General features: G+C 49.4%; 1 protein-coding gene across 21 annotated transcripts in view; it reads right to left on the bottom strand.

Moving 5' to 3' along the window:
* LOC100122401 (RNA-binding protein Musashi homolog Rbp6) overlaps positions 1 to 16,855 on the bottom strand; it is a 542,632-nt gene that overhangs the window by 211,271 nt on the left and 314,506 nt on the right. For all 21 annotated transcript variants that reach the window (XM_016981711.2, XM_016981715.2, XM_016981718.2 and 18 more), the window contains one exon: positions 9,335 to 9,376. In XM_016981711.2, the coding sequence (XP_016837200.1) occupies positions 9,335 to 9,376 (42 nt within the window). The remainder of the gene's footprint in view (positions 1 to 9,334; positions 9,377 to 16,855) is intronic.

Genomic DNA, 16,855 nt, shown 5'->3' with positions numbered 1-16,855 from the left:
CCGACCTGGAGGACGATGAATGGAAATGAAAAAGGCTTTGATATATTTCGCGTATGGTTATGCTTGCTTCCGTGCTCCGCTTTGCTGGAGAAATTATCTCCCGCTAGGAGGTATAAGGGTTTAATGGATTTTGTCAACGAATATTTTTCCTCGCATACTTTCGAGCTTTGACGAAGCTCGAATTTTTATTTTACACACCCGACGAGGAATTCCAATCGCCTGCGATTCAATAGAGATAGCAAAAAATTGCTTTCATAAAATATATGAAAATTCTCCGCATCGGAGAACACAGGCTGCGCGCAACTGCCATGAAAGAAGCACATTGAGTCGGAAAATTCAAAAAGCTCTCGCTGCTTTCTCTCCGCTTGCGGTGGCAGGTGTATACTTACGAAGCGGTAAAAAAGCGACACACATTCGACTCTGTGAATATAAGGCCATTATTCAGATGCCAAGTCGGAGAGCATCAATTCAAACGCCACAGAGAGGATCGAGTATCAGCGCACGCAGCCACACGAGAGGCCCTGCAGAGCGAGTCCAGGACTTTCACAGGCAACAAGTGCTTGCAGTGGCGAATCGCGTTTCCGCGTAATTACGGAATTGCGAAGGAGGAAAGTCCGCCGCCGACGAAATCTACTCGAGGAAAAAAGAAGAATTCGCAAGAGAAAAACAGGACTATTCGCTCTCAGCGGCGGCCTACTTGAGTTTAGGCGCGGTATAGGTAGACCCATGCACTCTCGAACTTTCGTCTGGAAAGAGCGAACGCACACACGCGCGCGTATAGCCTTTGCTCTCTTTCCTCTGCTCTCTCACGCAACAAACACCAACATACGTATGCGGCAGCAGGCGGGCTGTAGATGAGCATCTCGTGCGCGCCGCGCGCTTTGGGCTTTGCGCGCTCGCGTTCGACACAGTCGCGGTTTTTGAAAGCCTCTGCGCCTCGCGCAAAACAGACTGCTAGAGGGAGGGAGAGGAGGAGGAGGAAGAGGGGGAAGAGGAGGCTTTCCGCAACCGACGCGCGCAGTAGAGAGACTGTGGTTGCGAAACCGCAAGCTACTACAACGCCGCGCGCGGCGAATCCAGCAGAGAGAAGAACGGAGAGCGCGCGCACGCTACAGCTCTCTAACGAGCTTACTTCCCGTAATATCTCGGGCGTTTTAGTTTAGCCTCGAGCGCCTGGGGAATAAATTCGTTTACAATTAATACGCCGTGTTCGGAGCTCTCTCACTCACTCCTGTGGAAGAGAGAGCGAGCCACTAGCTATACTCTCGGTTACGGAGCGCAAGAGTACAGGATTTTAGGGGTAGTAGTGGCAGCTCTTCTGCTGGGAGTACGGAGTCTTGGAAATTGATTTTCCACTGGGGCCCAGAACGAACTGCCAGGATATTCGATGGATCCGAGCAGCAGAGAACGAAAGAGATCTGCGTGATTGTTCGCGATGTACGCGCGTGCGCCTCATAAAAGTAGATAAGACAGGAGAGGGAGAGGGAGAGAGAACAGATGGGAATCAAACTTTGCGCGCAGATCCGCGCGACAAAGGCCCTCTTGACGCCTCTCTCCGGAGAGACGTAAATCCATTGTGCGCTTATACGTTAAATCAAAGTCTCGATATATGTCTGCGAACGGAAGTGAATTCTCGGGATTTATGATTAGCCAATAAGCGCCGTACACAGCAAATCCGATCTCTCGTAGCGCGCGAGAATAAATTCGAAATTCTTCTTTCCGGCGCAGGAGGCAAAAAGGAGCGCCCACGCGCCGGGCATTTAAAGAATGTAAGGGACCGAACAATGGAAAGTGACTTTCTGCCTCTTGTGTCTGCAGCAGCAGCAAGCAAGGAAGAAAAGCGCGAGGAGGAAGAAAAGTGGTCGCGTATAGAGGGAGGGTTGAAGGGGCCGTTGCTGCTAAAGTTACCGAGAGCGAGAGAGAGAGAGAGAGAGAGAGAGAGAGAGAGAGAGAGAGAGAGAGAGGGCGAGAGAGAGCGCAGAGGAACGCAATCGAGTGGGATTAAACCTTCTCGATTGCTTCCAACTTCACGCGGGGTTCTTCTTCCGAGGAGGGACGCGCGACGCGCGACGATGAAAGGACGCGCACTTGATTTCGCTGGATTCTCCTCCCCGAGACCCGAAGAGAGAGAGAGATTCTCCGTCTCGCTCCTGCCCGCTCTCGCTCTGCTCTGGGTTAATTGGACATTTTTTATTGTCAATTTGTGATTGAGATCACGCGCAAGCACCAAAGAGCAGCTTTTGTCGCGCGAGGGATGACCGGCTGGAAGAGAGATCAGCTGGAATGAGGCGCTTTGTCGAGAGCCGAGTGGAAGACATTAGAGCCTTTACTTCGGACTCTTATCAACGCTAATGCAGCGCTACGCTCCTAAATCTTTTCCTCTCCTCTGCCGGCGTTTCATTGTTTTCGTATCAATCGAGTTTCCGACTAAACCCGACTCGCACTACTCGAACGTTTGAATTCTCGCAAAATCAAAAAAGAGTTTCCAAAATGACCGTCAACGCGAGAGCAGTGACTTTCAGCAACGACGTCGAGCTTACTCGGGGGGGGGGGGGGCTTTTTGCTCGAGGAGGACGACGAGACACGGTATAATCTCCGCGTAGAATATTCCAGGTGCTCAAACGGAGGATGACGAAGGACCGTCGCGGGCTCGGTCGAGGGCTAGAAGAAGGCGCATTCGCGCGCACTGACGAGCAAGATAGAGGCAGAGAAAAGAAGCTAAAAAAGAGAGTGCCGCGGAGAACGCAGCTGAAAGAAAGAGGTCTGCAGCAGCGGCTGCCGCCGCGCGCGCACACGGGAGAAAAGAGGAAAGTTCTCACTTTGCTACTTTAGAGCCAGGGACTGTTGTGAGCTGCTGCTGGCGTTCTCACATATACCTACGCGCTGTTGCGAAAAACGAGAGAGAGAGAGAGAGAGAGAGAGAGAGAGAGAGAGAGAGAGAGAGAGAGAGAGAGAGAGAGAAAGGCTCGTTGTGCGATAGAAAGAGACAGATAGCGAGCGCGCGAGCGGGGATGAAAAAAGTTCCTCCCGCGCACAAACACGTAGAGTCGACGCAGCCCAGCAGGCCGCCTGAATCGCGGACATTTTTATATGCTTACAAGGCGAAAGCTCTGAAATATTAAACGCGCAATTACCGGGCCCATTCAGCCTGATGTACCACTGAGACACGTCGCGCGATGCCGGTCTAAGGCCGGAGAGTGGGAGTAAAGAAGGACGCGACGCGCGAAGAGGGGTATGGACGCGCGCACACACACACACACACACACACACACACAGAGTACGAGACACAGAGTAGCGACGCGTCGCGAGCGCGATGATAAAAAGCTCATATGCAAAAGATGAAAAGCTTTTAAGAGACGGTCGAGCGAGCGGGGGGCGTTCGTTCGCGAAAGAAAGGCGCGCGAGGAGCGAGAGAGAAAACCCCGCGAGCTCGCTCCCATTGTTTTTAGCGTTGTGCAAGCAGCGCGACTTTGTCGACATATTGTTGCGTGGACCATTGCGCGACTCTTTCTACTACGCGACGACGACGGCGACGGCTAGCGCACGTTTCTAAATATAGATGGAAAAAAGCATGCTGCCGCTGCTTCTGCTTCTGCTATAATGCGCAAGAGTAGGAGAGAGAGCGCGTTACGGCGTATGAGCTTTTTAAAAGCTCTCGACGAGCTATGCAGGAAACAGAGAGGGGCTGCTGGGGGTGGGGAGAAGAGTGGAAAAACTACAAAAAACGCGCGAATGAGTGACAAAGGCTGGGAAGAAAGCGGTGTAAAACGTTAAAGCGAAGATGAATGTTGCCGGCGTGTTGTGCAGCTCTCTGTGTTTATCAACTTTTGAGATTTTCTCCGAACGAAATTTTTATTGCATCGAACGCTACGATTCGCTATCAACTTTTGATATACTTACAAGGACTCGTCTCTCCTACACCGGTATGAAAAATTCGCGAGGCACCAGCGACTTGGTATATCGTAAAGCTTTATGTGTGGAAAGCGTTGGAGAAAGAAGTGCGCGTCGCGGAGAAGAAAGCTGTCTCGCCGACACACACACACAGCGCGTCGCTGGAGTAGACACAGGGCCATACATAACCCAGGGACGCGCTACGGTGCCGCTACTGCAGTCAACGACTTCACAGGCCGCGACGCTCCATCACGAGGGCGGGAGCTTAGCTTATCTCAATGGCGGCAACGCTATCTGCGGCTGGCTTCCGTCGTCGTCGTCGTCGTCGTCGTCGTCAGAAACTGGCGAGACTAATTCGCCGGTCAGACGAGAGCGTGTGCATATAGAGGTAGCTCGTTACCCAATTTCGAAAGTTCGACCGAAGATTAGGGCCTCGATTTATAGTGTGGTACTCGCGGGACACAGTAAATTCTCTGCCGGCGCGATATCGGCCTCTCTCCTGGTTATGGAGATGCGCGTCGGTGCTCGCAAGCTCTCTCAAGTATTGACCGGGTTATTGCGGAGTCGGCTGTGTAGTGCACGCTGCTGCTCGCGTTTGGTTCGCCATCGGTTTATGGCGGATTTTGAGACAACGTTTAATCCAGCAGCTCGTTGATAACGCGTTATACGGGCTTATGATACTGCCGTGCGCGCAGCCGTTAGCTGCAGGCGGGTACGTGCACGTAATGCGACGGCCGATCGCGCGGATAAGAATTTACTTCGCGACAGATACCCAAGTGACGTGGGAGAGCTTGAGAGATAGAGTCTTAACGAAGTCCTGAGTGCTTTCGCAATTTGCGCTGTGGTTTATCCGCGGAGAGGCGTGAAAAAAATATGAATCCGCCGCGTCGATAACAACTTCTCTCCCTCACTTCTACAGAGTAGTAGTACAAATAAAAACAAGATCCGAATACACGGCATTCGAAATTGGATATAACACGGAGGGCATCACAGCGCGCTGTCGCTAAAATAAATAAAGTTTCGCGCGCGTAGTTCATCCTGCGGGAGAAGAAAGCTGCTGCCGTGAGGAGAAAATCAGTGGGTCGGGCGATTCCCGCTCGAGCTCCCCGAGGAGAAGGCACCGATCCTGTACGGAGCTCGCTCGAGTTCTGTCCGAGGACCGATCCCGCGGGACGTCCACTTGCAGGGAGCAAGCGAGCGCGACGCCCGATCCTCGAGTATTATATATATATATATATGTGTGTGTGTGTGTGTGTGTGTGTGTGTGTGAGTGTGTAGAGAAAGAGGGAACTCTATCTATCTCTCTCTTCGCCGTGGACGTAATAAGATCGCGTGGCCGGCGCCGATTAGTTTCGCCTTGTTTTCCCTCAAGCTATATATCCGTAACAGGACCATAAAGCACATACTGCAGTTATTAAAGAGGGCTAGAGATTCCGCTTTTTTATCTACTCTTGGGAAAGGAACGAATTTAGCCAACCGCAGTAACCGCTGCAGTGTGGAGTGTCTGGAAATTCAGCGGCGCGCGTTTAAAGCTCCGAGGTTATAGCGGAGGGAAAAGAAGACAAAGAGGAGAGAGAGAGAGAGAGAGAGAGAGAGAGAGAGAGAGAGAGAGGCGAGTCCCGCATGGGGTAGCGAGCGTTAGCTAGACACTGGACGTCACTTAAGCTGTGTAAACTGTTTCGGCCGCTCGAGGTTGCTCCCTTTCCCCCTCTTTCACTCCCGAAAAAGACTCGCTTTCCTTTTTACTCCGCCGGTGCTGACCGCGCGGGAGAAGGACAGATCGAATAGAAGGATACCGCATAAAGAGAGAGAGGGAGAGTATGCATCGAGAAAAACACGCTGAATACGCCGCGCAGCAGCCGAGTAGGGGTTGGCTCGTGTCCACAAAAGTATGTCCGTGATGCAGCCGCGGGAAAGGGGTTGCCTGCACTGTCGCTGAGTACACAAGCTGCGACGAGGACGTTGCTGCATAACCCGGACGACGACGACAACGACGCTGTATACAGCAGCAGCGGGGGATGAATGAGCTGCGCTTGTTATAAAATGCATGGGATTTCGTTTCAACAGGACGGACGGCCGAGTTTGCTCCCGGCTGCTGCTGCGGCGTATTTAGAGGCAAGCCTTCTTTTGGCTGGCTGCAGTTATACGACCCGTGGACTCGTCCCTGAGCTCTAGCTCGTAAGATGAATGCAACAGGGCTGCGCGAGACATGTCGAACACGGCTGCGCGAAGTGAGATACGTATAAGGAGGTCGCTGTGCAGCATACTGCGTTTGTGTAAATTCTCGAGGCGAGTACTGGGATTCGAAATGATTAAAACGAACGAAATGTCGTAACGAGGCGCGAATTTTGTTATTATTAAACCCCTCGAGCAGATCGCGCTTTAATGTAATAAACTGGGGCTGCAGGCCAATAAAATTCAACCCCGCGCGCCCTTTGAAATTTGATTTTAATCGCAGCTCGTTCGAGCGCGAGAGAATCCCTCTCGCATTGAATTACAGGCGAAAGCAGTAATGCGATTCCCATGACTTGTAATTGCTATATCATTACAATTAAATACCTTTTAATCGCGCTCCGAAGAGAACCGAGTAGTATTTTATTTGAAGTGGAATTTAGCTTATAACTGCACAACGCGTTGAATTTTTCAACGATAATGCATAAGCCAATTAAAGAAGTCCATTGCGTTGCTCGTTACCCTGCAGTTTCGAAGATATTCATGGGACACAAAGTATGAAGCTCGCCACTGAGGAGTTGAAGAAATAAAAGCAATAGCGGCAGCGAGAGAGCGAAGAAAATCTAATCAATGGAATTACGGTTAAGGATAAGATCTCTCCTTCAGCGTCGAGCTCGGCTCTGCTCTCCCTCGCGAGTGCAATCCCAATTGCTGAATTGGAGTGGAAGTCAAATGAAAACAAATCATACAGCACAAGTCGCGTCTATATCTAGTTGCCGTGTGTATACATCTATATAGCAGGCTGTGCGCCTCGAGGAAAAGCAATATCGGCAGACCGTCGAACGTATAGAGGATACTTACCTGATGCCGCCGCCGCCACTACTATACACATATATATATATAGATGTACCTCACCTCGGCTAGGTGGATATCTCTCGCCCGGGCGGAAAAACAAAACGATTGTCCGAGAGTACGTGATATAAGGATGAAGATAGAAAAAGGAGGAAAGATAATAAGAAGAGAGAAAGAGAGAGAGAGAGCAAAGACGGAAGGGAAAAGAAGTAGAGAGAGGAACCGAAGACCCCAGGGAGCCGGCAGCTCGTTACGCGAGACGTGCTGCAACTCTCCTCTCTCTCTCTCTCTCTCTCTCTCTCTCTCTCTCTCTCTCTCTCTCTCTCTCTCTCTCTTCTCTCCCTTCTTGTCTCGCTCCCTTCAACTTTTTTGCACTCTTCTCGCCACCCGCTTTTTTCACTCTTTTATCGCCCGCGCGCCCTATCTCCTTTTTTCTCCCCGCCGCTTGCTTCCTTCCTTTATCTCGATTCCCGAAGGACTGAATAATACCTCAGACGCACCAGCCAGCCTCTTCTCAGCGATGCATCATTCAAATACGCGTAAACAAATCATTATCGGCAATAATCGCGGAGGGAAGTGTCCCGAGGCTTAATGTATGGTCTGTATTTCATCGAGGACGCGACGGGGTGGAAGTGAATTTAACGACGCTAACGAAATTATTAGTGCACTGCTGTTATTTATGCCTTCAATCTGTTCACTCGCAGCGAATCAAGCCGTTTTACATAATCCATTCGTCTTTGCGGTGTGTTTACACGTACGAAGAAGCTTCTGGTATAGTTCGGTCGTCTGGGCGCGATACCGGAGACAGTAGGGATGAAATCACGCCCTCTTTTTTCCACGACCTTTTCTGCACGGACCAGAGGTGCGAGTCGGCGACGACGGAGCAAAAAATACGGGAGAGAAAAATCGAGAGGAGAGACAGATAGGGAAATACGGAGAACGCGGAGATCAGGTTTGTTTATGGCCGTTGTTACGACCGCGGACTGCGGAGATGGATTTCCCGGGATTTATGCGCGACGAGATTTCATACGTGGCCGACGACATACTCTTGTGTGCCACCGCGTCTCTAAATATATAAGAACGTCACGGCATTGATTATCGCGTGTTTGCGACTCCGACCGAGAAAAATACCGACTAGAGGAATCTAAAAAAAACAGAGAAGACGCTTCAAAAATGCAAGGCGAGCAAAACACTAAGAGACTGGGCGGATTACTTCTTTAGGCAAATGCCGCTGCAAGAAGGAGGGCCCGCGCATCACACGGCATTTTATGAAAATTGCACGCCCGTTCCAGCTGCCCCCCCCCCCCCCCTCCCTGCCGGTCGTAATATGTTGGCCCATATATTTCGAATGCGAGGCCTCGACGCTGGCACCGCCTGCTCTATAGCAAGAGATTCTATGAAATATATGTTCCTGCTTTTTAGAGGATAGATATCTGTCTGGATTCACGCGAAGCTCGATTGTTTATACTCTCTGCGTATAGGTATACGCGACCGGAGTAAATTCATCGGGCGAATTCAGCAGAAAAAAAGAGGATAATTCGCGCAAGGTGTTCCAAAACGTACAATCCCATTGTTTCCGAACGTCGAACGCACGCATTGCAAACGAACCAATAAAAAAGTCCGAGAAGCAAAAAAGCTCGCTTTCGGCGTAGAGCGGGTAAAATTCCGAACGTACGAAGCAATTTGCTAAAAGTAAAAATGTCGCTGCTAGCGCAGCAGCAGGTAACTGGGAAATCAGAGGCAGCGCGAGAGAGAGCCGAGGTCGAGGGGGTTTGAAAAGAATTACCGGAGCACGTCGGGGTGAGAGAGAGTGAGTGAGAGAGAGAGAGAGAGAGAGAGAGAGAGAGAGAGAGAGAGAGAGAGAGAGAGCGAAAAGGGTATATAGCGGAGAGAGAGCTTGCGAGCGCTGCAGTACAACGAGAGGAAAAGGGTACAATTAAAATTAGCGCAATTCAGTCACTCGCCGCCGGTAATTCGCGTGCCTGGCATTTATATTATTAAGCCGCGTAAATTTCTCTTTCCCCTCTGCCTTCTCCCTGCGCGTTCTCTTTGCCCCCTACTCTCGCGTATTCATTCGTTCTCATCTCAAAAGCCGTCCTTTTTTGCCCACTTACACTGCTGCTGTGTGTGCAGTGCGCCTCTCGTTCGTTCCCCGACGGTCGCGAGAACGAACGTTCGAGCGCCGGGAAAATAATTTCAGGTTTTGACGGTAAATTAGACGTAATTACGCGTATTAGCGAGAAAGGGGGAGAGACCGCTTCATTATGTGCTCTCTTCTCGCGGGGTCTTGGCGCGTGTGCCCTTTCACGCCCCTGCTCTCATCCTTGGAATATGCAGATTGTGCTGCTACCACGAACAAGTACTTTTCTTGGACTTAAAATGATTATGAATGCGAATGCTAAACTCTTTTTTCACTCACCTTTGGATGTGTCCTCCTGGGAAACGCCACTTTCGGGTCGATCTGCAACAGAAATGGAAAAAAAAACGTTGTAGTCCAAGTTTAAATCTAGTTGCACGCGCGCTTTGTCCGAAAATGCCTACACGCATAAGCCAATTTGCACTGTGCAGGCGCAAACTCGGGCGTTAGCTCTCTCTCTCTCTCTCTCTCTCTCCAAAAGAGAGAGAGAGAGAGAGAGCTCGTTTCGCGGCGAACACGACCACCACAGCGACAGGGCTACTTCGCCGCAGAGCTCGTATATACTGTTCGGCACACACATGTGCAGTCCACATACAGATGACTTTCCCCGATGCTGCTCCGCACACGTCGCTTTGAACGTCGCTGCGCTGCTTCCTCTCTCTCTCTCTCTCTCTCTCTCTCTCTCTCTCTCTCTCTCTCTCTCTTTGTCCGTAATTCTGAATTTAACTGCGGTCCGATAGCCGGCTTCTACTGCTGCATTTATGCTGATTAGCCGGACTACTCGGCTTTCGCGCCCGCTCAGTTTGTTTATTAGTCCAGAGGCTGAACAACGACATCGCGCGTAACCATCCCGACACACAATCACCTGCAGCGCGGTGGCGCGATCGGTTTCGCCCGCGAAGCAAGTTTCGCTTTGGCTCATCAATGCGCCGCGGAACTCTCACCAAATACGACGCGCTGCTGTGGCATTCCCCACGTACACGCCTCTATGTATATATACGCTTCACCAAGAGCCGCGCCGCGAGAATATATTCTGTGCAGAGGACAGCGAAGGCTAAATTTGGCTTTTAGATAAGTTTTTTTGTAAGCGAGTGTGCACAGTAGACGCTTAATAAAAGATTCGAGAGTCGAGGCAAAACAAACAGCTCGGGAGCTGAGTGGCGGTGGGGGGGGGGGGGGGGGGAGGAAAAGGAGTGTATCCAAGATAAAAGCTCGTCGATACGCGTAAATACGTTTGCGTTCCGCTTTCACACGTCGGTTTTAAGGATGATTTATGATAATCTTTCCGCACCTATAAACTCGCTCAGCCCTACCCGTCAACACAGCCCTTCGTCGACGTGCACTGCGTTGTAGGCGTCGAAGTCAGATCGACCCCACGAGAAGAAGCTGAAGGGGATATTGCCTCCATTATCTTCGGGGAAATGCATCTGACGTGCGACGCCCTACAAACATCGTCGACCGAGTTTTTTCTTTTTTTTTCTCCAAAAATGCTCAAAACCGTCGTCAGCAAACTCGAATTATCGAAAAGCGAAATGCAATACAAGTCCAACTATGTATAACAGACGTGATAACGGATTATGCGAGAATGATCTCGCAGCCGGCTGCAGTTGTCTGACTGCTTTTGTCTTCATACGCCTTCTCTCTTCCACTCCCTTTTTGCCCCTCTCTCTCTCTCTCTCTCGCTCGCCCTTTCGCTATTGTCTAACGAGCGTTTGAGAACCAGCGCAGCAGAGCTGCAGAGCGGGCTTCTTGCCGCGAGAAAAGCGCGTCTAGGTCTTTTTCTGCTTCCGCCTCTACCGCTTCTCGCTCCTTCTCGTGCTTTCTTCTTAATGACCATCGCGCAACGGCGAGAAGATATCGAAGAGAAAGGATGGAGCGACTCTAAGAGATTCATCGCCGAACGTTAATGGCTTTTTTAAAGGCAATTTCGAGTCGCGTTCGCGGGTGTTTTTTTTTTTATGAAACAACCTTGGAAACGACATAAAAAGTGATTCATTTTTTCCCGCTGTTTATTGCGAAAGAATATGCTTTTTAAAGATAAGAAATGAGAATCTACTTGGAAATATATTCCTTACAGTCTTTAAGTGTAAGAACCTACATGTATTAAGCTGCGGTGTACGACAAGACATTGATTATACCCCTGAAATTTCCATTTAATTAAACGAGAGAGTAGGGTCAAACTTAACTTTTTCCCGAAATTCATAAATTCCAGAGGCCATAAACCACGGGCTTTTCATCCGGGTTATACCAGCGCGCAGTACAGCTCGGCGAAGCAACAGCTACGATTCTTGGGGAAACGGGTGTTAAAACACGTCGTGCCGCTTAATCAAATTACAAAGTTACACGAGGCGGCGTATGCGTTGCAGTACCTCGGGACCCTGCGGGTGCTCACACCGGGGTCTCTCTCCCTCCCTCTCTCTCTCTTCTCTCTCTCTCTCTCTCTCTCTCTCTCTCTCTCTCTCTCTCTCTCTCTCTACCGCCTGCGGAACTTTGCGCGAGCGCGAATTGCCGTAGACTGAGAGAGAGAGAGAGAGAGAGAGAGAGAGAGAGTGTCTCCTCCCTGGTGCGTCGATGGATTTCTTTGTTCGACATTGTTGCTCCTTTCTCTCTCTCTCTCTCTCGGAGCTACAGGTCTTGCGCGAGAGCAACCCGTGTACACAGCGCTTTAACCGCGTGGAAAAAGGAGGTTGAAAAATTTAATAGAAAGAGTGTCGTCGACGACGCTTGTACTTATTTTACCATCTTCTCGCTCGAACACGTTTGACCGGCTTTGATTCATTGAAAACCGATGTGCGGCGGCTCGGGTAAATTAATGAAGAGCAAACCGTTCAAGCGAAACGTCGACAGCCATTTCTCTTATTACCATCGAGAATCTCGGAGTAAGAGGAAAGGACATTAAAGTCGATACCGCGAAACAGGCTCGTCCAGGAGACAAAACAGAGCGAGAGAGAAATTAAGGTCAGGCGAGCGATAAGAGGAGAAAAAACTCGAGCGTAAAACAAAAAACTATAAATAGCAGTCGTACTCGCGTCTCTCGAACGACATCGGAAAAATTACGTTCTCTCCTCTCAGGCCGCTATTTTCCCAAACATAAGCCAGTGTAGTTGCAGGGCGATATCGCGTGAAATGAACGCGGCCGTCTCACGCCTCCGCGACGATAGAAATTCAATCTGGCTCGCCTTGAAAATCGAGGAAACTGCTCTGCAGGAAGCCATTCTCTGGGCGATTCTTTGCTCCTGTGTGCAGCGCCGATCGAATCCGAGCCTGAATCAGCTGGGTTTCGTCCTAAAGCCTCCTCCGCGCGCAAAGTACCTTCGTCGGAAGTATTCTGCGAGTGGATAGGGAGAGAAAGAGAGAGAGAGGAGAGAGAGAGAGAGAGAGAGAGAGAGAGAGAGCTCGAGTTGAGTTGCAGACGCGCGGAGAGGCGAAGACTAATACCGCTGAAATTCGTAGTCGAATCGCGAAAATTGGCACCTTTCGAAAGGAGGAGAACTGACTCGAGTTCCGCATTCATACAGCTGCAGGGGGATATTTCGGATCGGTGAAATCACCGGAGAATGGCTCTGGGATATTCGTATAGAATCGACTATAAAGGATATTAATTTTCTCTGCAAAAACGTGGTCTTATACCGGAAATTTCCTTCGACTTTCCTCTGCGACGAAAATAAAGCCCTACACACGAGTTCGACGGCCTGTGAGCAAACTTTAGCTGAAGCCGCCCTGTACGAAGGTCAAGGATTGTGCTTAAAAGCCTCGTGCGAGGACGGGTGATAAATTAGGAGCTTCCTCGGTGCCATCAGCGAGACGGCTCTTCTCCGACACTCGCGAACACACTCGCTCGCAGACGTATGTAGGAGAAGCATCAATCGGTGATCTGCTCAGCTTCCGCGTGTGGATTCCATCGGCAGAGACGTCGTCGTCGTCGTGACTCCTCTCGTTCTCGCTCTCTTTCTCTCCACCCCCTCGTCATCCCGCTCTCGTCAACGACGCGCCGCGCGCCGTAGGAGTGGAAGCTAGCGGAAGGAAGAGCACGAGCGTCACTCAAGATTTAACCGCCGCGCCGAGTCGGCGAGATCGGAGTAAATATCTCCTCTCTTAGGAAGGGAGAGAGAGAGAGAGAGAGAGAGCGAGCTACAAGTGGGAGATTTTCCTTCGATCCTTTCCTGCTTTCTCTCTATGTGCGCCTCTCCTCTCCGCAGCCGGCGCGTTGCTGCTCCTAATTCTCTTTTCCCTCGACTGGCTGCTGCTGCAGCTTCGCCACTTTGGAAAGTATCGAATGGCTTTTTTGCGGGGGCTCTGAAGAGCAGCTGAAAGGTTCTTCGCGCGCGCGAGCGCACGCTCTGGTACAAACTTTTGACTGACGTGTATCTTAGCTGCTGCCGCTGCTTCTTTCGAATTCCAAGCTCGTAACGCATCTCGCTCTCTCACTCCCGCATTTTCTTCCTCGGTTTCGCTTTTCCGAGCGAAAGCTGCGCTCGTGTAAACGTATTACGAAAATTGAAGCCGAGACGCGCGGAATATGTTGCTGCGCTGCTGCTGCTGGCCGGAGGATACCGAGAATTATGGGCGCCAGAGATGGAGAATCACGTCTGGCGAAGCGTAGGACGACGTCTAACTCAGTTGTGGTTCTCTCTCTCTCTCTCTCTCTCTCTCTCTCTCTCTCTCTCTCTCTCTCTCTCTCTCTCTCTGTGCTGCCGTATCTGTTTCTGGGTATTGAATTTTTATTCGACAGAGCAGACGCGTATCTCTTGCGCACGTGAGTGAAAATTCCGCGTTTGAAAAATGTGTCGTTTTTTTCTATTATATGGACGTAAAAGCAGACAAAATAATAATAACGTGACACAATAGCGCGGATTTAGCAAAGAGCCGTACGCGCCGGCAGCTGTGTTATTTTATAATTACCAGCGAAATAAAGCCTAGGGAGGCCCTTGGTGTCTCATAATTTTTAATCAACTTCCGCAAACAGCCGGGAAAATAGCTCATCCCGTATACTCGCTTGCAGCAATCGCGCGCGCGCGAGAGCCGCAAAACCTCGAATGGAAATCGTATATTCGAGTGATTTTAGCCTCGGCTCTGCTGCTATAGGCTGCGGGGGGCGTTTTATAATGGAAAAATGCGGAGCATAATTCGCGCGCTTGCGCCGAGAGCGCGCCGATGTTATAATTAGATTATACTCGTATAATTAGATTACGGTTCGAGGCGGAGGGGTTATAAATGCACCAATAGCTCGGCCACCGGCGCCAGATTCAATCAGCAATACGCGGCAATAATCGCTCATCGATATACCTACAACACGCCCGCCGCGAGCACATCGTGTTTGGCCTAGATTGAGTGGAGGGAGCATAAGCGTTGTTGCTATTTATATGTATATGATTCGCGGCTGCCAGGGAGTAATATGCGTGCAGTGTCTGTGTGTACGCGATATACCCGATATTACTACTTGTTTCGCGATCGGCAAATCGAAGATAAATTTATATTTTTTGCCTCAATTTTTCGGCAACATCGATCGCTGTAATCTATAAGCACACTGCAATGATGCGTTTAAAATTTAAAAGCCGTAGCACACATTTCACGCGAGTCGTTAATCAATGTTACGTTAATAATTCGCTGCGTAATGACTTTTGCAATTGACGTATCCCAAAGTCATTGTTCGGTTCATCGGAGCAGACCAAAATGCATTGAAGTGGAGCGCCGCCGCGCAGGTTTGCGCATCACACACTACTCTCTCGCTCTATACCAATATTCAACTGTCAAGGATTATTTTATTAGAAATTGATGTTACTTTGAACTAGTCCTGCGTAAATTTCGGCCCGCGTCGCATCAGTATGTTCCCATATTGCCGGGAATTATTCACCTACTCGTTCTCGACTGTCCTACTAATTTGCGTATGCGCGCGTCCGAATTTTCATATTCAAATTGGAACACACCAGCGAAAAAGTTTACCCTCCCTCTCAGTTGAAAATATACACGTTTATATAAATAAGCACGAGAGAGCTTTTTAACGTACGAATTTCCATAATTTACATATACCAAACGCTAAAGCTTTAAAAATGTTCCCTTTTCACTTCCATACTAGCTCGTTTTATTTAAAGTAAAGCCTCTTCAAGTAAGAAGCTGCGGCGGACACATTCACTCGGAGCGGTGTAAGTGGAAGAGCAAAACAGTGGAGTCGAGATTTCAGATCCTCCAGCGTAATCTTGACGAGAGAGAGCTTTGCAAACATTTTAAAGTGTTATTCTTATTATTTTTTCATTTGGCTCGGTTGCACCGCTGCCGCTCTTTTTTTCGTGCCGCGCACCCGGCATTTGTGTGGATTTTCGTGGTGACGTCGGCCGTAATTAAAAACTTCGCGGCTCTCTGCCCGGCTTAACTGGATTATATCGCCACTGGCCCACGAGTTTCAAACAGATAAAGATTAACATATATTTAATATAAAAATCCTGAAATAGTACAGCAGTCCGAGCCGTTCTCTTTACTTACTCGCGCGCGCGTGGTTTCCGGGAAACAGAGAAAACTCATTTTTATACTCCTACTGCATAACCCGCTATTTATACTCGAATGTAAATTTTGTCCACTTTTTTGCGTTATACACACGGCATCTAAATTTGTTTCCTCCTATAATTTGGTATGGAGTGGTGTTCGCTTATTCAAATTGGGAAGGCTCAGACGAATAAGAGCATGAATCGGAATTTAATTTCGAGCCCAATGAGATTAAAATTTCAATTTCGAAGCGGGAACTTTATCTCGGTCGCCATATCGATTTTTCAATTCAGACTGCGTAGAGGAGATAATATATAATAACGTCGTTATTGGTAAATATAATTAAGCTTTCAATTATCCTCAATTTCATAAGCATAAGTGAACCGAACTTTTATAAAACGACGTTGAAACGCGAGCGATGCATTTCAAAAAGCATGCGTATAATAAACGAAATAATTACTCGGAGCGCGGCAAGCAGGACAAGATGAGCTGGAGAATGTCGTCGGGGCGCGATTTAGTTGATACGCGCGAGCTCGTTCACGGAGATACAGAGCGAGAGAGGAGGAAGAGATAACTCGATGCTTTAATAAAGTCGCATTAGATACAAGAAGCCGAGTTGATTTTTTTTACCCTGCTCGTGCTCTCTTCCTCTCCTATCCTCCGTCTCTTTTCCACTCGGCGAAAGAGTTCGGCGTGTCAGAGTCAGAGGAAGAGCGAGAGAGAGAGAGAGAGAGAGAGAGAGAGAGAAAGATGCCAGCTGCTAAACTCTGGAGCGTAATATTGGCTGGCGCCAAATGCCGGTGACGCTGTCGAAAAGGTTTTTGACAAGGGACGTTATTAAAAAATTTCCTTCAAAGTCGCGATAGAGCTTTCTCTTCTATCTTTCTTCCACGCGCTTGTACAATTTCAAAACTTGCAATGCCGTTGGAAAGGCACGAGTTACGATTGCCCATGGCGCGTGGGACGCTTTATCCTCAAAAGTAATAATATCGAAAATTCCAGCCTTCGGTCTTTCGCTGTTGTTTTCGAATTTTCGTACCCGCAAATTCTCTTCCGATCGCAACGTCCCTGCAAATTAATTTCATAAAGCCAAGCAAACGTCGTATACCAGAAGCAGCATCCAGGAAATTTGGACAGCTCGGAAAGCGACACCGCGCATTCCACACCTCCCTCTCCGTTATCTCGCAACTGTAAGCCGCATAGCCGCAACAACAATGCTTAGAATAAGCGAGCATCGGCACATTACAGTCGAGCGCTCCTTTCTCTCTCTCTCTCTCTCTCTCTCTCTCTCTCTCTCTCTCTCTCTCTCTCTCTCTCTCTCTC

The sequence above is a fragment of the Nasonia vitripennis genome, chromosome 2 (assembly GCF_009193385.2).
Source record: "Nasonia vitripennis strain AsymCx chromosome 2, Nvit_psr_1.1, whole genome shotgun sequence".
Classification (NCBI taxonomy): domain Eukaryota; kingdom Metazoa; phylum Arthropoda; class Insecta; order Hymenoptera; family Pteromalidae; genus Nasonia; species Nasonia vitripennis.
Note: the sequence above shows the minus strand (reverse complement) of the source record. Positions and strands in the feature narration are given on the sequence as shown.